The 23,558-nt window shown below is 38.5% G+C and overlaps 2 protein-coding genes across 5 annotated transcripts; one reads left to right on the plus strand and one right to left on the minus strand.

The window, feature by feature from the left end:
- The first annotated feature begins 2,022 nt into the window (after positions 1-2,022).
- Positions 2,023-7,749, plus strand: LOC144515456 (protein YIF1B-like). Of its 4 annotated transcripts, none has more exons than XM_078246311.1 (8): positions 2,023-2,191; positions 3,070-3,172; positions 3,397-3,526; positions 3,628-3,732; positions 4,027-4,163; positions 4,837-4,992; positions 5,213-5,306; positions 6,604-7,749. In XM_078246311.1, the coding sequence occupies exons 1-8, from the start codon at positions 2,146-2,148 to the stop codon at positions 6,757-6,759; spliced, it is 927 nt and encodes a 308-aa protein (XP_078102437.1). In that variant the 5' UTR covers positions 2,023-2,145; the 3' UTR covers positions 6,760-7,749. The 4 variants fall into 4 exon arrangements, with proteins under 4 accessions (XP_078102437.1, XP_078102438.1, XP_078102439.1 ...); XM_078246312.1 differs by having other exon boundaries at positions 3,070-3,166; XM_078246313.1 differs by having other exon boundaries at positions 2,023-2,182.
- Positions 7,750-8,686: 937 nt separating this feature from the next.
- On the minus strand, positions 8,687-23,276 carry LOC144515455 (putative E3 ubiquitin-protein ligase HERC6). Its single transcript, XM_078246310.1, is given in 23 exon segments — positions 8,687-9,677; positions 9,757-9,859; positions 10,758-10,941; positions 11,257-11,327; positions 11,444-11,510; positions 11,629-11,795; positions 12,120-12,260; positions 12,915-13,088; positions 13,973-14,071; positions 14,227-14,346; positions 15,508-15,659; positions 16,161-16,332; positions 16,564-16,660; positions 16,770-16,829; positions 16,945-17,036; positions 17,607-17,665; positions 18,022-18,176; positions 19,532-19,659; positions 19,766-19,857; positions 21,041-21,268; positions 21,586-21,662; positions 21,764-21,914; positions 23,006-23,276. Coding segments are annotated over 23 exon segments (3,066 nt in total). The 5' UTR covers positions 23,247-23,276; the 3' UTR covers positions 8,687-9,441.
- Between the last annotated feature and the right edge of the window lie 282 nt (positions 23,277-23,558).

The raw sequence follows: 23,558 nt of genomic DNA on the forward strand, positions 1-23,558 counted from the left end.
AGAAAACAAATCATAGTGTAGTGTGTCTAAAAAAGTCATAAAAAGTCATAGTATGTTAAAAAAAAAGTGCTAAAAAAGTCATAGTATAGTATGTTGGAGAAAATCATAAGTAATGCCACCAACTCCTCTTCAGGAGCTCTTCGAAAAGGCGGTGAGGAAACAGGGTCTCAAAATCACCCACGACCCAAATCACGTCCTGCATTTTGAGTATGAGCTGATGCCTTCAGGCAGAAGGTACAGGTTACCAAACTGCAAGCTTAACAGGTAGAAATTCTCATTTGTGTTTTTATGAATAATAAGAGATAAGATGTGTGTGTGTGTGTGTGTGTGTGTATTGGCTGCAGTGATGTATGTGTGACTAATACTACTAAATAATATTTGTGGTACTTACCATTATGGTTATAGGATGTGCAATGCCTGATAGGGTACTGTGTGCTAGATAGATATATTATTAGATATGTGTATGTGTATATATATATATATATATGCCATGTTATATTTGATATGGTATTGTGCAATTGGGCATTGTGCAATACAGAAGTTATTGACCACAGCATGAGTTAACAGGAAATATGCAATCATTATCAAAATTAAGTGCAATATGAGGGGGAGGATGTGTTGTGGGTTCTCTTCTGTTCTTCTGTGATTATCAGGAAATGTAGGGGGGTATTGTGTGAGGTTTATTATATGTTCATTGAAGTATTGGATGAGATAATGCACGATTATGTTTCTATGTAGGTTAATGTAATAATATGTATGTTTATTGTGTGTTTATGTGCGGTGTGTCGCCATTTTGTTTCTCTCGAATACCCAAGATGAATTTCTCCTATAGGAGACAATAAAGGCTTGTCTTATCTTATCTTATAAAAATTCATAGTATAGTATGTCGAGAAAAAGTCATAGTATAGTATGTTGAACAAAGTCATAGTATAATATGTCGAGTCATAGTATAATGAGTCATAGTATAGTATGTTGAAAAATAGTCATAGTGTAGTATGCCGAAAAAAGTCATAACAAAGTCATAGTATAGTATGCCTAAAAAAGTCATAGTATAGTATGTCGGAGAAAGTCATAAAAAGTCATAGTACAGTATGTCAAAAATAATCATTATATAGTATGTCGAAAAAAGGGATAAAAAGTAAAGTATAGTATGTTGAAAAAAGTCATAAAAAACTCATAGTATAGTATGTCAAAGAAAGTCTGGAAGAACATGCAACTTCCACACAAAATGGCCCAGCCTCCAAATAAAGTACAATTAAAACAGTTATAGCATAGTATGTTGGAAAAAAAACATAAAAAGTGATTATATAGTAGGCCTATGTCAAGGAAAGTCTGGAAGAACATCCAACACCCCACAAAAAGGGCCAGGCCGCATTGGGGATCGAACCAAGTGTCATAGTCTGCAGTGCCTACTTGCTGGTGCTAGTTAGACCAGTCTCAACTAATAAAGTACATTGAAAACTGTCCAATCAAATAAAGGCCTAAAATGCTTAAAAAGTCAAAGTATTTTATGTCGAAAAAAGTCATAGTTTAGTATGTCAAAAAAAAAGTTAGTTTAGTATTTCGAAAAAAGTGATAAAAAAAGTCATAGTATAGTATAGTAGACTACTGTGTCTATAATGTAGTGGAATATTTCCATTTTCCACACATTTAAAAATGTGTAAGTACCTAACATGTGTACTTAAGAACAGTAAATTTACTTAGTTACTTTACACCATTGTGAAAAGGAAAATGTCAGATAAATGTGAGGTTTGTAGTGGTAAAGAAAACGTTGACCATGTGCTGATGAGACGTAAAAAGTTTAAGGTAGAAAGAGACACATTTAAGAAGAAATAGGTAGAAAGTGAAGTTACACGTTACAAGGTTGTTGGAGATAAAGGACAAACAAGGTAAGAGAGGCTTTATTTAACCTTGGTATCCTCATGACAGGATGGACCCCAGGACACTTCGATACAGTAGGTGGCGGTATTCACCTTTCACGTTGGTTTGTAACCCGTCATTAAATCAAAAAAGAAGAAAGCGTTTACTTCCGTGTAAAATGTATGAATGACTCCAACTTCCCTGTGGAGCTTTTGCTAACTATAGCAACTGCATCTCAGTCGAGTTGGTCAACTGACGGCTACTGCTACCATCAAGTTAGTCCAAATGGATTATACTGCAACTCAAAGTGGGTTCAGACAGCGTAAGTTACGTACGTGATTGTATCGATCAAATCAGCCTTTAGTTAATAGGTAATTAGCGAACGGCTGCATGTGTACATTTTGTACTTGCTAGCTTTCTGGAATCCAACGTAAACGGAGCTGAAAGATGCTGCCACTGTTTTGAGCCGGTTGAGGCTAACGACTTACTGTTAGCTAGCTAGATAACTTGTAAAAACACAGACACCAAAACGTTGCACCACCGTCTAACGTTTGTCACTGTGGAAGACATTAGCTAAATAGAGGGGAATAAGTAGCGACAGCTTGTGTCTCTTTTGTGTGGTGGAAGTGTCTGTGCAATGACTGTGGGATGTTTTTTGGTGTTTACAGATTGTTTAACGCGAAATGTAGTGCTATATTAAGTTACATTGTTTGTGCTTTTGTAAGCGACACCTCCTTTTCCAAGCTTCAATCTGGGTTAGACTTTGGGGCTTTTTTTTACTCTTCCTAAAGAAGAATGTCTGTCTGATAATTAGCTAGTAATGAGGCTAGCCAATACATTTAATTTACCGTTACCTCAAGTCCCTAAGGAGTATCTCGAAACACATCTGTGCATCACATACATGTAAACGACCCTCCCCAAAGCACGCTGTTACAAACACACCAATGAAACGATTATTCAGTTGTGTGCTTGAATTCTCAGTTTTCCACAATCAGGCCGACCGGTGAGCACCACAGCAAAGGCGCACCATGTTACAATACTAACTGTTATACAAACTGATGCATGCTGCTTTCTCAGATTTCATGTAATTTGCTACTGTTGCATTTGCTTGCATTACTAACTTACTACACAGTTTCTGTGTAGATCTACTGCTTTGTTTGACATATCTGTTTCTCAAACCACTCTCTCTCTCTCTCTCTCTTCATCCAGAGCCTAATATGCGTCTAAGGACTAGTTTGGTGGATGGTTCAGAAGGCAGCCAGCTGTTTGAGGATACAAGTGGAGCTTCATCTGGACCACAGACGGGGTACAGGTGGGGACCAGACTGAAGATAGGCTAGATGTTAAACTGTTGTGAATACATATTGTGTTATTGCATTTTGTATGTTTGTGTCCTATGTTGCATCAAGGAAAAATCAGGCGCCCTTTGTCAATCAATCAGATCATGCCCTCAAAAAATCGACTTGTTTGTGTTTTTTTAGCTGACGCATCCATTATGTTCTTTCAGTTGATACATTTTCTTGTGTCATTTTGGCAGTAACCAGCAGGCCGGGCCTCATGCAGCAGGATTTCCTGGCCAGTCTATCCTGTCAGACCCCATGTCTAACCTGGCCATGGCATATGGCAGCTCACTGGCGTCCCAGGGAAGGGAAATGGTAGACAAGAATGTAAGAGTCATTAATGATACCTTAAATGATTGCTTACCAGAAAGGATGCAAAAGGGGGTGAATAATGCATGTGTGTTTGTCTGTGTGCTTGCTTGTTTCAGCTGGACAGGTTCATCCCAATTTCTAAGCTGAAATATTACTTTGCTGTGGACACAGTGTACGTGGGGAAGAAGCTGGGCCTTCTAGTATTCCCTTACATGCACGAGGTAAGTCTGCTCACACCAGCTAAATAGTAGTTATTCTGTTATGTCTGCCACGTTGCATAGGTAGAGGTAATCCTGTGCATGTGAAAATATGTAGATTTTTTTTCTCTCTGTGGGCCTCTGAGGCTTTTCTTATTCGCCGAGTTGAGACAAAATACCTGTTGTAGTTTAAATTGATTGGAAAAAGTAATCCAGACTAAATAGTACACAGGAATCGATGCTACTATACTACATGCTTTCCTTTGGAAATTTAGTCAGTAAGGATTTAGCAAGTGTGTGATCATGTGTGTGTTGTAGAACTGGGAGGTGAGCTACCAGCAGGACACTCCTGTGGCTCCACGCTTTGATGTGAACGCTCCGGATCTCTACATTCCCGCCATGGGCTTCATAACATACATCCTGGTGGCTGGACTGGCCCTCGGCACACAGAACAAGTACATACATACATGTTTTTATCAACGTGATACCAGTTTGGAAAAGTAGTTTGGGTAGTAATCTATTGTGTTGATGTTCATTTGTTGTGTTTTTTTTGTTCCATTTTGTTCTTATTCTTTATAAGCAATGATCATTAACAGCTAGGTAGTAGACTTATTTATGTCTTCTCACATAACCACGTCAATTTATTGTGAATTCTAGTTTGGTTTTTTTCTTCCACCAAGGCATTGTCTTAGTTTTTGCCAGCTTCATTTTATGGATAGCTCTTCATTCTAATGCACACCCACAGAGCAACAACAGCAACCACAAAACACTTAAAACTTCTGTAAGCTAATAGGACAGCAACATCTTACAACGAAAACAACCTCTGGATGGATTAATTACAGTGTTGCACTTATTTAACGTCTGTGTTATATAACATTAATAATAACATAATGATTGTAGATTGAAATTGTACTAAATATGGAATGGATATATATATATATATATATATATATATATATATATATATATATATATATATATATATACATATACATACATACTAAGGCTCAAAGAGAACCTTTAAAAACAAAAACTTCATTGCAGCTTGATCAAAGGTAATGATGCACTGATGTAATGAGTTCACAGTATATACATACATAGAGACTGTATCATTTTGTGCACCTTTAGGTTTTCTCCAGAGCTGCTGGGAGTTCAGGCCAGCTCAGCGTTTGTGTGGCTGATCATGGAAGTCCTGGCGGTCCTGCTGTCGCTCTACCTTGTGACTGTAAATACTGACCTCACGACCATAGACCTGCTGGCTTTTTCTGGCTACAAATATGTTGGGTATGTACAGCATCTTTCTATGTTCACATTTTCATCACTAACTCACCCTCTACTGCCTCTCACCTACTCTCATCACTTGTATTTCTTGTTGTTTATTCTTTTCTAGTTCATTTTCCTTAAACTATGCTCAGAACAAAATGTGTCTTAAATGTTCTTAGTGTAACACTATAAGGCTCTGTGGATATGACTACCTTTGACTGTGTGTGTCTTATTTCCTCAGGATGATTGTAGGGGTCGTAGCAGGCCTGTTGTTTGGGAAGCCGGCATACTATCTCTCTCTGCTTTGGTGTTGTGTTGCCATCTTTGTCTTTATGGTGAGTAGCAACATCTACTAACTCTTGAGTTTAAATTATTGATCTTAAAGTCCTCATATTATGCTTTTTGGCTTTTCCCCTTTCATTTATTATCTTTTTGTGCACGTTATAGGTTTACAAAGTGAAAAAGCCCAAAGTCCACCCCAAAGGGACTTCAGAGAAAACACTGTTTACAAACCGCTCTATTGTAGTCCAGCCTTTACTTCAGAGACAAACGTGCGTCACTTTGTAACACGTTATAATGCTCGCCTAGCTGCTAGCGTGGCACGCCCTTATACTCTGCAACTGACAAGCTAGTAGTACTTACTGCGCATGTGTGCGACTCCCAACAAAGATGGTACAGAAGTGTGATGTCTCACTCTGTAGCTAAAACAGAGAGCTCAACACACAGGGTGAAAAGAGGAGCTGCAGCAATGTGCAGTACAACAAAAAGATGGTGTTTTCTGAAAATTAAACCACATAAACCTATTCTATTACAACCTCTAAATACAAATATGAACCTGAAAATGAGCATAATGTGAGCACTTTAATAGACAGATTTCCTATTTACAAATAATTGAGGACAGATGACTTCTGTTTATATTCTGGAAAGAATGTTCCCTTCTTGGCATTCTGGATATTTTTTTTTCTTCAACCTTGTCCTCGCCTTCCCTCACCATAGCTCTCTGCAGTACTCCTGTCAGCTTTCTGACCCCGTCTGCAGACACATCTCAACATCTTATGCAAATAAATAAGTAAAGCCTTCCCCATACCTGTAACTGATGTCAAGCTAAGACATGAATACACACAAGACAAGCCATGCTGTAATTGCACACCCTCTCACATTTCTTCATCTTACTATTTTACTCTACTCATACCCTTACGACCCCCATCTCCACCCTTGTCACACATACCTATACAAACAGTGACCATTTTATTAGGTACACCTTGGCAATCTAATGCAATACAGTCATAACTTTTACCTATACAAAGTTTACAAGGTTAACTTTTTGGTGACATTGTAGGAAATGTGTAGATTGATTTATGTTTATCACTGAGGTCATAGTTTTAAAGAGGTGTTGTACTGCCCTATATCCGATCAAGACATGTTTCTATTTTCTAACTATGACCTCAATGCTAAAAGACACAATGTATTTAACACATTTCCCACAATGTCACCAAAATCGGAACATTACGGCCTACACAAAGACGGATGCTATGGCAGGGCTGTTGTGTTTGATTGCGTGTCACAGGTAATGCGTTCAGGTCATTTGTTTAATGGTTGATTAAAGAATATTTTTAACGGGTCTCTCTTCAGATCCGCACGCTGCGTCTGAAGCTGTTATCTGAGGCGGCGGCGGAGGGAAGGCTGGTGAGAGGAGCCAAAAACCAGCTGAGGATGTACCTCACCATGTCTATAGCAGCAGCACAACCCATCTTCATGTACTGGCTCACCTACCACCTCATCAGATAAAACACACACACACACACACACACACACACACACTCACTCATTTTGTGGAAGATGAACTTGGCTGTCCAAATGCCATCACACCCCCTTAAAAACACTCAAGAAAACACACACACACACACACACACACACACACACACACACACACACACACACACACACACACACACCAAAGAAGCTGGACTTTGATGAAACACAACAGCCATAGTAGTCTGGAAAATATCCCATCACTTCCCAGTCATAAAGACAAAAGTACACACTCACAAGACTAGCAAAACAACACATGCTACAAGACGATTAGGAGAGGAAGTGAGGCATTACTGCCTTCTCTCTCACAGCACAGCCCCGAGTCATTAGTTTTGCCTTTTTTCCTGTCTTTTTTTCATTTAATGTCTTCAAAAATGTGTAGCAAGAGCAAACGGCTTTAAGTTGTTTTTCTATACTTTGTAATTATTGGTTAATTATGTTTTTAGGAATATTTATGTATGTATGTAAAAATTATTATTGCAGATGTTGCTCTGGTCTGATATCTCGTGAATTTTCTGAGCCGACTAAGAAAGCAAACTAACCTCACACAAACCGTCCATTTAATGACGAGAAAGAAGTCAAATTCAGGTTTTAAGGTGATTTAACTGGTTTGGATGTTTGACTAGAATGACCTTTTCCCTGGTGCTCATGTTTATTTCATGGCTAAGAGAAATACGTGTTCTGTCATCATTGGATGTGGAAACAAGGGTTATCTAACTGGTGTGTAAGTGTGGCTGCAGTACCACCTCTGTTTTATCTGTTTCATCTTTTTGTATGTGCTTTGATACATGTTCTTTGCTGCCTGACAACTCTTGAATGGAAATATCAACTGTGTGTAAGCCACGACATCAGGGCGTAGACCTCACAGTGAAATGTTGAGTTGACTTTGATATCCTTTTAAATACAAAGTAAATTATTTACTGCTTTTCATATTTAAAGTTGGATGGAATAAAGGAATGGAAGAGATGTTCTGTGAAAATCGTTTTAGTCTCTGAAATACTTGAAATATTTTAACGTTGGAAAAATACTTTCTTGTGCTTGTAAATCATCTCATGCCTCAGCTGTTTTTTATGTAGCCAATGTTGACTCAAACCAGGGTAGGATTCACATTCACTTAAATTAATTCAGGAAACTATTCAAAAATCTGGATTTTTTTTTTCCCCTCTCATTTCCCTCAGATGAAATTTATGATTATTGATATATGCTAAATCGCTAAACTCCATTAACTGAGGTGCCAATAAAACCTTCTGAATATTTTGCCAAAGTGCTCATTTAAATGGGATTTCTTAAATTGCAACATCTCATTACGAATGACTCATTCCTTATATACATGTAGCAGGTAATTTAAACACTTATTTCAGGATTAATCATGAATGGATCCCATCTCTGACTGTCAAAGTAGGCTGTAAGCCACCTATCGAGTCAAGCCACTGAAATATGACGACTGATAAATAAAGTCTGACTGATGGAGCTGCTGAAGTGGAGTTGTGTTTTTATGTGCTCAATTTGTTTTTCTCAGATGTGAATTTCTTTTATCAAACTATTTTAGCTAAATTTACATTACAGGAAATGACTCATCAACCAGTTATGGAGGGAAAGGAGGTACGAATCTTTGAGAACTAAAATGTTGTCTTTTATCCTTCCTCTATGGACCTCTACGTTTTTAAGCTAAATGTTTGCACTTTTTAATTTGTGGATTTTAACCACAAAATCATGAATGGTATCTTATAAAAGATAATGCCAATTTAACACAGTCTACTATGAAATGAAATAAACCAGGAAATAACCAGGCCCTGTCGGATATTAGAAGATTGTGTTTTGATAGTTGGCCTGTGGTTTACTAAAAACATTAAAAAAAATATTAAATTACTTCATTTTAAACATAATAAACTGCAAGCCAGTATTGAAGAGGAAGACATTTATTTAGTAGGTTGTTAAGGTACAAAGGGCGAGGATGTCCTGATTTACACACATTTTACTATTGCTTTTCTTGTTTTGTCACACAAACATATTTACATAAGATTTAAGCTTATATACCTTGAACAGAATTAGTACTTAATGCTACAATGTCATGAGAAAAGTGTCCTAAAAGTGAGGTTATCATATCACGTGTGGTTATCATACTAGAGTTGACCTAAGCAGAGGTGTGGCAGTCACTGAAAGCAATGGCAGTGGCCTGACAACCGCAGACTTGATATTTACTGCAGTAGAGAAAGACTATCCACTTAAGGGTCCTGTATGTGATGTGTTGTGTCCCGATGTATTTCTTTCCTTTAAATCTTTCCTACCTGTGCATATTTTCGTTAGCGACTCGCCAAAACTGAATGAATGTGTGGAAAACTCTTTGTGACAAATAACTCTACTTCATCAATATAAGATTTGACATGAGACCCTTGTCAAAAAAGCATTATCTAAAAAGACTTTTAACATTTAACATGTGCAAGTGACATCAACCATCAACAAAGGAAAATAAAAAACAAATGCATGCATTACTGTTTCTCAAACTACTAAATGACAGCACATGGGCTGCTGTTAAGTCATACTTCATAATATTACTATGGATCCCATGTTAGAACTTACTTTACGACATGAATAGAAGAGGTAAGCATTACATTTGGCAGACTAGATACAAAAAAAAGCCCCAAACTACATACTCCTTCATTCTGTAGTGTCCACTTCCTTCCAGAAGCCTCTGTTGTGATTAATTGCCTGAAGAAGCCTGGTCTGCATTGTCCTCTCGACTGGGTATCTCTGGTAGATGGGCAGCAATAGCAGACAATGGCAGGTGAGGGATTCTGGCAAATGGATCTCGGTGGCATCGGGCAAGACGGCGACTCTCATCTTGATGCTCTCCATACCCAGGAAGGGTACACGGTCGCAGCCTGTGAGGAACACTGCCGACAAAAACAGCATCTTAAATTGATTAAATAAGATCAAGTCAAACTTGATAATAAGCATAATTATAATACTTACGAAGGAACTTTTTCTTTTCCTCTGCTGTCAGTTTCTCAAACACCTCCCAGAAGGTCACAATGGTTGGATGCTGATCATGGTAGTCTCCTTCATAAACTGTGTTCTGTTGTGGAAAGTAAATAAGTACATTTACTACATACTACTGTACTTAAGTTCAATTTTAATGTACTTGTACTTTACTTGAATATTTCACTGTTATGCCACTTTTACTCCACAAAAAGGGAAAGAGTCTACTTTTTACTCCACAGCAGATATGTGACAACTATAGTTACTAGCTACTTTTGAAATTAAGATATTACATAAAAAAGCTTATTAAATACAGTACATTGTCAAAGATTTAACCTGTGGTTCCCAATCTTTTACACTCTGACTCTATCTAACAGTATGTTATGTTACAGTATTGCTTTAAAAAAGTAATCCATCAGCAAATTAGTCAAGACTAAGTCATTCTGTTTCATTGTTTGGCTTAAGTTAAATTGTGCACTGATGCACTTTTTGAGCAGGAACTTTAAATCTCTTCTTGTTAGTGTGTTCGGGTGATTGTGGGAAACTCCAAAACGTCAAAACACTGAATTTATGAGCTATGCAGTCAAGAGATCAGATTTGAAATGTGTTGCTGTTTGGTAGCTAAAGCTTTGGGTGACTTCCCCACAAGCACTTGGACACACAAACCTCTAGGAACTATTTTTTTAAAAAGTCTTAAAAATAGTTCACAACATAACTTGACTCAAATTTCAAGTCTCTGACCATCTGAAAACATATGGTGTGCATTGGAAAACTGTCGGGAGTGATGTAACATACAGTCTAAACTGGTCCTTTAATCTTGTTTGCGGCATCTTAATACTGTATTCTTGTTTAAAATTATATATGATATAATGCAAGGTAATACAAAATTCAGAATATCTAAATTTGTTATTCATTTTAAAAAGTCTATATTTAATCTGCATTTCTGACTCTCTTTAAGATTCAAAAGTCAAGAGCTCTTGTGGTTTTCAGCAGACCTCCTTGAACACCTCCCAGTTGTAGTTTTCTTGGCCCACCGTCACTGCTTGCAACTCCTCGGGCTGGAAGAACTCCACCACGTCCATGTCACACACCTTGAAGAACCCTTTCTTGAACGCTTCGAACACTCCCTCCACTGATTTGTTGAAGGCATAGTTGACATAGGCGTCTACGAACTCTTTTCTATTAAGAAAAATAACTTTATACAATGTACAAGTAGCTTCAACTGAGTGCTGACATCACCACAGCAAAGCTCTGTTTACATAAATGTTCCTTTAATAAGTAATATATATAGTGTATAGAGCAACTCCACACTAAATCTTGAATGGCAGAAAAGTATTGTTGCACTGCCCTCTTTTGGCCAACAGTTTTATCTCAACAGTATGCACTCCCAAATTGCAAGATATCATGGAGGATATTAGAGAAACAGACTGACAGAAATGTAATGCATGTTTACCATTACATACAGCTATTCTTGTAAATTCTGTATAAACATACTTGTTCGACGCTGTGACAAGTTTTCCAGTTTTTGTCGGATCGAGCTCAACATCCTCACCACCCCAGGTCCCCTGTAATGAATGGCAATTACAGTCAGATTGGAATATTGCAGCAACATGTGTAGGCAACATAGTCCATGTATGAAATAACACTGCCAGTCATTCTGACTGGGATTTAGTAGACCTACAGTGAAAGTAGTCTCCATTTTTTCGACTACATCATCAGTGTAGTCCTCCAACATGCACCGCCAAGACCTGAAGACACAGCGAATATACACAACTATGACCTCGATGTTTTAATCAAGAATTGCTGTAGATTGAAACAGCAATACAACAAAAATCGCAACAAAAATATATATTTTTTAAATCTTACTCTCCAATGACAGGTTCAAACTCCTTCATGTCATCCAGTGAGGGTTTGACTCTAAGCAGCTTCTTGAAGAGAACCAGTGGAAAGGGCATGTGGACAATGTTGTGGTTGTAGAGAGCCAGGCCACACAGAACGCCAAAAAGGAAGTAAGTCCTTTCCTCCACTTTTGGCTATTTGGTTGACGACAAACATGATTAGGATTTGGTGCCATTTAATAACCGGGATAATTAGGTCAAATGTACAGTATATGTGTCTCTAACTTCTAAAATGTAAAACGGGGCATCAGACATCAGATAAAAGTAGAGTTGTACATTGATCCTTTTTTATTTTATAGTAATCAGCTCACTTATATATTACATTCATAAATGTTTTAAAAGTATTGTGTAGCCAATTCAATCAAGTCAACGGATTTGTTTAATGTTTACAAAAAAAAAAAAGGATTAGTATATGCAAGTATTTAATACATGGGTTTCGCTTGAACTATCTGGTCTTACCCTGGGAGGGAACCAGGCCAGAGTCTTGTTCTCGTTGTACATGAACAGTGAAGACTCAGGAGCTAGCAGCTCATCAAACACATGCAGGAAGAAGTCCCTTTTGTTGACATCCTTCACCTTCCTGTCGTCCACAAATTGCACCTAGGAAGGATAGAATTATACTGTTTTTAATAAGTGTCCTTGAACACAAACTGAATTACTATCACCTTAAAATGATAAATATCCACACAGGACTTCCTGTGCTTGTAACACATGGTTTTGTTAAGTGATTTCATCAAGCAGACACTTCCAAATGTATAATTACTAATTCTGACAGCTCACATTTACACAATCCTCTAGTTGCTACAATCAGAGGCCAAATTATAAACTTTAGTCAATAACATTCTACATTTAACTAATCTCATTACAATAAAATAAACTTTTCTAATTAGCACTGGCATGTTTCCAGACCGGAATATTTGTTGTGTGAAATATTTTTTTTTTTTACTATACTTGACATTTTGTTCAAGGTGTACTTAATCGATTTTACACATAAAGTCAAGTGAAGTTATGAGGCAATGGACAAGATGCTATTAAGTGGCATTGTGGGAAGCTGAGGATCCAGTGTTGTTGAAGTGTACCCATACCAGGAACTAAATCTGTAAATATATTGGCCTTTGTTTTTTTGTTTTCTGTGAGTCCCACAACTTTATGGCAATGCAAAACTAAATCGCTGGAATAGCCCTATACTACTTCAAAAAATTCAAAATTTTGCTTCAGAACACTAACGCTGGCAAAGATTTTACGGTGGTTTACCAACAGCTCCCTTTTGAAGGCGCAGTGGTCGGCTGCACCGAGCTGCCTGAAGGTGTCCTCCACCAGGTGAGTTCGTCTCAGAGTTAGCTGGAAGACCGGGGCCGTGTCTGTGGGATTTGCCCACAACTCATGAGGACACTCCAAAGCTAATTGATAAGCTAGACATTCCGCTCCCTGAAAGTACAAAAACCTACTTTATTAAGAAATCTTACAGATGGAAAGCAATTTTAATATAATTGTACAGTGCATTTAGGGCTGGGTACAGAACTACGATTTTTAGACACTGACCAAATTGCCTCCATAGTATTGAGTGTCAAAAAATGCCTCGTCATTCAACGCCGAATTTCAATACCAGGTAGGAAATCTCATCAGCATCAGTGAGCCAATAAGTTTAAGTTTGTAAGTTTATTTGATTAGGACAATGCAAATTAATCAACATTTCTGTAAATTGACCAGTGTTAGCCAGTCGGATAATTTTCATCTGTAGCATGCATGTCTTTACGGTGGGAAGAAACTAGAGCACCCGGAAGAAACCCACACAAACACGGGGAGAAAATGCAAACTCCACACAGAAAGGCCCGGAATTGAACCCAGAACCTTCTTGCTGTGAGGCAAAAGTGCTAACCACTGAGCCACCGTGTTTTCAGCACACAGGATGCTTGTACCAACATCTAATCATGCTGGTGATTGGCTGTCTAACGTTATACGTCATGTTGTGTGGTTTTTTGAGAGGCTTGACTCCACTGTGTGTCACATAGGTGTAAAGGTGGTTAAAAAAAGGTTTGTACAGTAATATGTAAAGTTGTAATTAATTTGTTTTTGTTTTTTAATGGATTTTATAAAATTTGTATCGGAAAAACAACCGGTATTGAATTTGTGGTATTGGTACCGGTATCGGCAGTGAAAAAGATACCCAGTCCTAAGTACATGAGCTATATTCATTTAAATAAATGCTTAAATAAAAAAAATAAAAAAATTGCAGCCGTACATATTATGCAGCATTAAAGTAGACTTTCAGTAAAAAGTTTACAAATGATCCATTTTTAAACATACTGTACCTTCACTATTTGTGCAAAGACGTTGAAGACTGCCACCTTCTGAACCAGAGTGAACAGGAATGGGTAGCGGCAGAAAATGGCTGGTGTGTTGACGTCATCCTTATCGGCAAAATATATAATAATTAATGATTTACCAAAAACAAGAATTTTTTTAGTAATAAAGAGTCCAACCGGAAACTAAAAGTATTCAGGACAAAAGGACAGATTGCTCTTCTGTACTGCAACACTGTGTATATTGTACTACATGGTTTTACCTCCACTTTAGAAAATTGACACCAAAGACCGACGTCCATAACTGGCAGCACACTACTACTGATTTCCTCTACGTAAAAGGTGTTGAGTGGGACTTTGTAGGACTTTCCAGCTTTGTTTGCCTGTGAAAGAATATAAAATACGAAAAAAGTTAAACACAAAAAAATTATTTTCAATCTCAATAGCCACTTTTCAACCACAGGAACTTTCCCCCGGAACAAAGAACTTTTTTTCAGGAACTAATTCTGTTTCACAGTGTTTCTGCAGGTCTGTATAGATATGATTTTACTGATCCCAAATTGGGAAATTTCAGTGCTACAGCAGCAATTTAATTTAATTACATTTTTTCAGATTAGTTTTTTATTTTATTTTTTAGATTAGTCCGAGAACATTATTTTACCACCCAAAAAATTCTATAATCAGAGTTTTTTTTTGTTTTTTTTAAGTACAGGAATCTTCGGGTGGGGTTTGCAGGGATGACCGTTGCTGATTGGTCAAACACACACAGCGCTGCTGCTACTCGTGTTCTGCTTCATTTATAAAACAAGAAAGTAGTCTATTGATTTATGACCATTTTATGACGGTGGAGAACATTTCTATTTGTTTGATAACATTAAAAGTAAAGTTAGGCTTTGCGGACAACTTCCCGACTCATTTAAAAAAAGACAGATCCACGGGCAAGATGAGCACAGCGCTGAGCTGAGCTGGGAGAGTGAGATAGCACAGGGGTGCAGTTAGAAAGCCAGTGAATGAGAGAATTAAAACGTTATTTTCTGATTATTTCATGGCGGTAAGTTCTGAAACAAAGAAATAACCATCAAACACTCAACAGATGATATACTGTAGAGATAGACACTCTTAGTTAATTTCCCTCTGCATTTCATTCATAACATCCAACGTGCAGTAAATGTCGTCGCAGTGAGACAAACTTAAGGTTTAATTATTTTTAATGTTTTTAGATCAAATGGGAAGGCACACTGAACTGCGGGCTGAGTGTGTTGACCTGCATAGCTTTTTCCTACTTCAGCGGATCAATTTGCCTAATCTTAACGAGTCTTTAGACCACAGGGGGGAAAAGCAGATCATGAGCTGAAGGAAGGAAAGTCCCTTGAACTTTGGGTCGATACGCAGCTAATATGGATCAGGGTTAAAATCTGTATTTATGAGCCTATTCCGAGGATAAATGATTGCCTTTCATCTTTGATCCCAAATTCATAAATCACAATCGATATTACACTAAACCCACCGATGATAGAAATAAAAAATAAAAAAACAGCACTGACTTTGTAGAGTAGCTTGAGGACTTCCAGCAGGTATTTGACTTCTGGGTTATGAGTTGTCAAGAGGCCATTTCTTAGCATGAAGGCCAGGGCCTTTCTGAACACCAAGATGTGCTTCATTAGTATGGAGGGTGTCAGGGAAGACCACCAGCGTCCTACAGAACCAAAAAAACACCATATATTCACTGTTGACTTATACGTCACATATCAAGTCAATATTTTCTCAAGTTATTGAAGAGCAGAGCTGTGTTATCTAATAATGACTGTGTATTTAGGTATGTGTATTGATGTGCTGTGTATATTTATGTTTTTTTATGCTTTTGTTCCTCCTGTTAAAGCACTTTGTAAGCTGTTGTTTTTAAATGTGCTATACAAATAAAGTTATTATTATTATTATTATTATTATTATTATTATTATTATTATTATTATTATTATTATCATTATAGTTGTATCCAGTACATAAACATTTTGTGGTTGGAATAGGTTCTGTGAAAAGTATTTAGCACATTGAGGGAAATATAAACTTTAATCAGGTATTTTGCAAGGCCATATTCAATGTAATGTCTAATTGTGTGATAGTTATAATAATGCACATTAAGCTCTAAGATCAGTACATGTCATGTGATGTGACAAAACGTTTGCAGTGGTTGTTTACTTAGAGTCTTCTCATTCTGATCTGCAATGATGACAGCCAACGGCAACACCACGGTCATAACATTAGACTCCTCTTGGAGAAGGGGATGGGTCAGCAGAATCAGGAAGACCTCTGGTGATTTTAGGGCAGTTTTTGAAGCGAAAAGCAACTCAATCAGGAATTTAAGGTTTACCTGCACGGAAAAAAATCTATGAGATCACATGGCGTTTTTCACACTGCATGCATTTGTTTGTAGATAAGTGAATCAGTGGCTACTGTACAAGATGTATGGGCGCATAATAGGTTGAGAGCCTGCCAGGACACGACTGCATGTTACTAGTTTTGTCATTCATTTAATTTATGTCTCAAGTAACAGAACAAATGATCTCAGTGATGAATGAATTATTTATTTTATGTTCTTTACTGATTGTTTGATCCATGGTATTGCTAGCAGCTGGTCAAACACTTGGCTAGCTGCCTCCAGGTCCACAGTTAAGGCATCTGCTTCTAATGGAGGCCCACTGCAAAGCATTAAAACAAAGTGGCGGTACCAATGTGAGTAAATGGCCTCACCTCATAATCTCAACATTATAACTGATTCAGCTACTAAACAATCGAAAAAGGACTCACTCAGCCATTGTGAAACTTGCAACAAGACTTGAACTTGTCAGAAAGATCGAAGATATTTCTCTGGTGAATAAACAAAGAGGCAGCCTTACAAACATTGTAGTTGCTGCGTATGAGACTGATATTTCATATGTACATTTACACAGTTACAACTACAAATACATTCATGAAAAAGGACCTCTTTGCCTCTGCGTTGCCATGTTTCATTGACAGCCATTGTTTCAGTCTTGTCTCATCAAGCCGCCCAGTTATCTGTCCTCGGTCCAGGCTCTTAAAAGACAGACATTAGATTTAACTTTAAAGGTGCTGTAGGTAGGATTGTGAAAATCCAGGACTTAGCCAAACAATTGAAACAACGATAACTTCTCAGTCCCTCCCGCCCTTTCCGCTAAAGCCCAAAACGGTCTCCTAAGCCCCTCCCCCCACAAGGGAGAATGAATGCGTGCGCCTGAGCAGTGATTGACACACAGTTAGACACCCCCCTGGCCCTGATTGGTGCATCTGAACAGGGAGCTGTGGATTTTTGCAACTCGCACTACAGGCTTTAACTGGTGCCAGAGGAGCCGGATTTTTCTTTAAATGACCTGCTTCATGTAGTTCTACTCAAACATAGGGTCAGCAAATATGACAGAAAGTTAGTTTTATAAGTCTTACCTACTGCACCTTTAAAGCCAGCCAGATTAATGAACGTGACAAAATAGTACTTTGAACAACTTTAACTCTACTGGACATTAAATCCAGGTAAACCAACAATTTTACACCAATGTGCTTACTTTAAAAAATCTGGGTATCTGTGAAAATCTATAAGAACAATGAGTCTTAAACAGGTGGACACATTACCTGTGTAGGTGAAGTGTAAGTGAAGTTTGTATTCCACCCAGCTGATATTTTTAAGTCTGCTTAAACAAAAAAAACACATGTACAAATGTAATTTAAATCTGCTATTTTTATACCATCTTCTACTTTCAGAGAACACAAGTCAAATCAATATATTACTCAAATGTTCGTTAACTGAATATGCAACATTTCTAGGGACTGTCCAAGAATAAGAACCATCTTTAACTCAAAACTTTATCTCATAGTCTTTGGCAGCCATGTTACTGTCTAACATGCATCTCCTGGGATAATTATAAGTGTAATAATAAGATAATTATAATATAAGTATAAGAGAGAAATGTTAGGGAGATTAAAGACAGATCCACCCCATATGCCTCATTAAAATCTACTGAATACCACACTGCCCACACATACATACCCTTGGGTATGGCTGCTGCACTGTCAGCGGTCCATGGAAGTTGTACCAGAGTGGGAGTCTTACTGTCCTCTTGTCGTCCAGTCCCAATTTGTCCTTTGGCTCCATTGCCAAAAGCCCACAGCTGGCCAGAGGAGCACAAAACTAGAGTGTGACATCTGGGAGACAAGAAGCAATTGTAAATTTAACGAGAAACATGATGAACTAAACATAATGTTAAAGTATATCATAAAGTAATAAAGTACTTAAATTAGGCATCTAAAGTTAGATATTCTCAAAGTTATTGTAAGTATGATCAAGTCAAGTTACTTTATTTGTCCCCCAGTGGGGCAATTTGTTATGCAGCAGATAGTATAATAAAAACACACACAATCATACACACAATGCAGAGATTGCCTACCATGCAGGCAGTTTTAAAAACATAAATAATAAATCAAGTTATCTATATAGTTCTTTATAGAATTAAAAAGTAGAATGGCTGCAGGTACACAAGAGTGTTTATATCTATTTGTTCTGAGTTTTGGGAGTATAAAGCGTGATCCGGATGGCAACATCCAAAATTCAGCACGTAAGGGATGAGAACTATCTGACAGGATAGATTCAACCCTTTTTAGCATCTGCTTCTGATAAAGCTCCTCCAGGCCTTTTTGCCTAGAACCTGTGATACAGCTGCTCACCTTAATTAACCTGGAGAGGGAGTTTTTTTGTTTTACAGTAATGGACCCATACCAGCAGATTAAGGAGAAGGGGACAACTGACTCAACAAAGGACCTATAGAAAAGGGTCAACAGGGTATTGCCACATTAAACTTGGCCAGCTTTCTAAGGCAATACAGGCGCTGCTGGCCTTTCTTGCAAAGCAAACTAGTATTTGGCTCAAAACACAACTTGTCATCAATAATGGACCCTAAATACTTGGACTCTTTAACAACCTCTATTTCCTGGCCATTTATACTAGTTTTTACAGTGTTAGTGACATTTTGCCTAAAGTCAATACACATGTCCTTTGTCTTTGAGGCATTCAGCTCAAGAAAGGCATCCTGGCACCATGTTACAAAGTGGTCAATGACCGGACCGTGTGAAGTTTCCTTGTTGTTTAGTAAGTTGACAATAACCGTATCATCGGCAAACTTCACAAAGTGTCGGTTTTCAGTCACAGAGCAACAGTCATTTGTGTACAGAATATAGAGGAGGGGGGAAAGAACACACCCCTGCGGTGAGCCAGTTGATGAGAGGGCCAGGTCAGAGAGGTGAGTATTTACCCTCACTCGCAGGGATCCATTTGTGAGGAAGACCAATATCCAGCCCACAAGGTTGGCCTCCAGTTGGAACTGATGCAAGAGCTTCTCAACCAGCAGGTGTGGCTGAATGGTGTTGACGAGAAATCCACAAACAGTAGTCTAGCATGTTTTTTGTTTTTTTTGGGATTTTATGATGTGAAAACTAAGAAAGCCTTCCTTTAACTAAAACAAAGTTTCAGTGTTTCATATAAGCACCCTCCTAGTTTTTTTTACCTGCCACATGAAATCTGTGAGGCGGGTCCGTCCAGACCGTCGACCAGCCTGGGTCTCACTTCATTAGCAGAGGAGTTGTGACCCAGCTGACCGTGGCTTCCCTCTCCAAAAGTGAAAACCTTGCCATCCTAAAAATCACAGCATCACACAAGATTATAAGAAGCAACGTCTTAGACTGTAACTATCTTCACAATGTGATAGTTAATGATTGGGATTAGGCAGAAGATTGTTTACCTTTGTTAACACAGCAGAGTGTGCCTCTCCACAGCTTATGAAGCGGACACCCAGAGGTCTGAGGGCAGGTACCATACAGATGTTGAACCTGCCTGTTAGAAATGATATTAAATGGAAAAATGTGCTTATTTCAAAATGATGATACATATAATGAGCTCTAAACAATTAAAAGAAATATAATCAGGATGTTGATGGGTTAATAGCCCCACACTTAACAACACTTTCCACTCAATGAAATTTCTTGGGAAATGGGTTTCTTTCTTTCTTTTTCTTAAAGGTGCTCTAAGCAATGTTGGGTGATGTCACTTCTTGTTGACGTTCGTAGTACTGTCAGACAACAAAACGGAGGCTAGCTTGCCCCTCCCTCCTCCTCATCCCGTCCCCTCCCCATCCCTTCCGCACACTAACATGTGACATAATGACAAAAAATGTTGTAGACTAAAAAATGCGTGACATCACTTAGGGCACCTTTAAAGCTGTGGTAGGCACTTTATTTTTGGTGTCGTTGGGCAAAAATCCCATAATAATCTTTCACCATATTGTAATTTAAGTGGTCAGAGAGAAAACTAGACTTCTGCACATCGTCTTGGCTCTGTTTTCAGGCTTTAGATAATCTAGCTGTGACGGGAGACTTCGACCAATCACACGTCATTTCAGAAAGAGAGAGAGAGAGAGAGAGCGAGAGAGTTACTATTGGCTGTTCTGCACATGCATTGCCCGCACAACAGAGAGGGGAGAGGGAGAACTGCAGGAAGAGGTCTCACTCAACTTCAAATTCTGCTGTTTTTTTGCATTCTACCCACTGCAGCTCTAATGACTGCAAATGAGCGTATTGGCAGTTTGGTTTTGAGAGTTTCTATTATTATTATTTTTAACTTACCCATATTACCAAAACTCAGTAAAAAGGTTCAAGTTTCACAGCGCTGTGCCACGTCCAAAAACTGAAGAAACAATCCCACACAATCGCAAAACGAAAGCTTACTGTCTTGCTTTGCCTGTGACACACACAGACGTGTTTGTGCTGCAGGTGTAGCCAGTAGAAAGATACATTCTGCGTTGCATCTGCATCCACAACAGTCCGCAAATGTTACGTGTTCAATGTAGCCAAAGCAAGTATTAAAATGGCAGCAGCTGTTACTCTCTTCGCCTGTAGGTGGTGCAGATTGACGTGTGTAGAATTGGTCTGACAACGACCAATGAACTCCACTTGCATAGACAATATGCTGCTTTTAAAATGTGAGCAAGTGAGTTTGTGACTGAGTAAAGTATTTGTACCATTCTCATCCACCCTGTTGACTCCCAGCTGGCCATATTTATTGGCCCCACAGCAGTACACCAGGCCTGGGAGTGTGAGGAACAGAGAGTGGGTTGCTCCGGCTGAAACCTGAGTCACAGCGACGCCGGTCAGAGCGCACACCAGGACGGGTGTATGCTGCCTCGGCACCTCCTTCCCCAGGCCCAACTGACCATGACTGTTCAAACCCCACGAGAAGACATCGCCTCCTGTAAAGTGCCAAAATGGTGGAATATAAATTGACTGTTTCTTAAATATACTCTATTTGCCAGCTATTTATTTGTCAGGATGGTCTCTTGGAATTAATATATCCTTATTTTCTGGAATTGTTGCAGCTGTGTCTTCTTGAAGCTCCTACTATGTAATTTACTTTGCACGTTATCGTGTCTGCAGGGAATGGTAAAACTGGATTTGGCACATATCATTACTACATTAAACAGAATTAAACATTACAATCTGTGAAACTAGAGTTGGCAGTGTTCCATATAAACACAAAAAGATGTAATCAGTGTCTTTATTGGTTTACCTTTAGTCAGTGCCAGGGAGTGGGAGTTTCCACAAGCAACTTGAATCACTGGTAGTTGCAGTAGTATCGGCACCTGACTGCATGTCAATGAAACAATAATAAGCTAAGAAATAAGCTTTGCTGACTTTCAGTGGTAAGTATGCATTTCATAGGTATATTCCATAGACGAAGATCTTGCCTTGGTCTGTTGCACAGTAGATGTGGTAAAATGCCTCGCTGTCCGTCCTCTCCTGCCCCCCAGGAGAACACCTGTCCAGATGCACAGACAGCCAGACAGTGGTCCTGACCACAAGCTATCGACACCACATCACCCAGGCCCTCCACACGACCTTACACAGGATGACAGACAAGAGAATCACACACACACACACACACACACACACACACACACACACACACACACACAAATACAGAGGCAAACCTAAGCACAGCACAAAAACATTCAAGTAATTATTTAAAGTGGTATAAAATACCTGAGTACCTTACTCAAATAATGTACAGTTTTGAGGAACTTGTACTGTACTTGAGTATTTTCATGGTATGCAGCTTTATACTTCCACTAAACTTAATGTATTTGACAGCTAGTTTGTAGTTAGCCTACTTTTCACATGAATATTTCACATCAAAACAAAAGATCAACACAAGCTGTATTGTTATAGATTAAACAACCCAACACCAGTAAACCTGCTGCAACAAAATGTTACTAACATGTAAATGCATCAGTAATAATAATCAAATATGTCATATAAAAACTAGGCTATATAACAAAAAACTATGCACAATAAGTAGGCTATTTTTTACTTTTAATAGTTTAATTACATTCTAATCATCATAATGTCTTGAATGCAGGAGTATACTACAGGCTAATAGTTTACTTTTACTTAAAGTGCTCATATTATGCTCATTTTCAGGTTCATGATTCATGATTTAGAGGTTGTACCAGAATAGGTTTGCATGGTTTAACTTTCAAAAAACATCATATTTCTGTTGTACTGCACTGCTGCAGCTCCTCTTTTCACCCTGTGTGTTGAGCTCTCTGTTTAAGCTACAGAGTGAGGCATCACTTCTACATGTACCCCCACATTGACCATATATCCAAACCATGAATGCATCACTGACCTAAATGACCAGCCTTCCCACCTTCACTTGAACTCAACGCATAATAAAGTAAAGTTAACTTTCGTTGCCTTCAATGACAAGAGGGAAACGAAACTGAAACTTAGCTCGGTTTTTAGCTTGCGTAATACGTGATTCAAAGCTTTCGATGGATGCCATGAACTCATAAGGCTATCAGTAAACAAGATAAAGTTCCTCCTTAAATGAAATTGTCTTGACAGACTCGTGAAGAAATCAAACAGCCTGCGTTCAATTAAACGTCATGAGATAAAAACTATGTCGACTAGCCTATTCCTTTGCCTACCTGGTGCTGTCTTCCCCTCTTTACGTTTCTTTCATCCAAGTTGTCCATGTGAGTTGTGTCCACATGATAAAACGCCTCCATCCCTGGTGAGGAATAAAGTGTGCTGGTCCCCGCAGCAGATGTTGGTTATAGCCCCGGGGACAGTCCAGGACGCCGGACTCAGGACTTTCTGTGGACCGAACTGTCCACTGGAGCTGTCTCCCCAACAGTACAGCTGCACCATGTCTCCACCTGCACTCATCTGATGTGTTTACAGCATCTGTGGTGGTGGTGGTGGCATTTTAGTTCAACTGATGCTGCCTTCAAATGCTGTCGGAGGTATCAGAAGCATTTCACAATCGGAAATTTGCACTTGAACCACTCTTTCTGCGGACCGTTATGGCGGGTGTAGTATATTGAGTAGATGATCTACCTAAAATGTCTAACATGATAACTAAGTCTGTAACTGAGTACAATTTGTCATTTACTTTCGACAAAAAGCAAGCAATGCACAACCAATAGGATGCACCATTGAAACTCTAAATTACGAGGTTACCAAGAGGTAAGGAAGGCA

The sequence above is a fragment of the Sander vitreus genome, chromosome 3 (genome assembly GCF_031162955.1).
Source record: "Sander vitreus isolate 19-12246 chromosome 3, sanVit1, whole genome shotgun sequence".
In the NCBI taxonomy this organism is placed as follows: Eukaryota; Metazoa; Chordata; class Actinopteri; order Perciformes; family Percidae; genus Sander; species Sander vitreus.

Bases quoted from the DNA above. Each gene is read 5' to 3' on its own strand.
- LOC144515456 (XM_078246311.1), top strand. From the start codon at position 2,146: ATGGATTATACTGCAACTCAAAGTGGGTTCAGACAGCGTAAGTTAC. The intron at 3,173-3,396 runs GTGGGGACCAGA...TCATTTTGGCAG, and splicing joins GGACCACAGACGGGGTACAG to TAACCAGCAGGCCGGGCCTC. The intron at 3,733-4,026 runs GTAAGTCTGCTC...TGTGTGTTGTAG, and splicing joins TATTCCCTTACATGCACGAG to AACTGGGAGGTGAGCTACCA.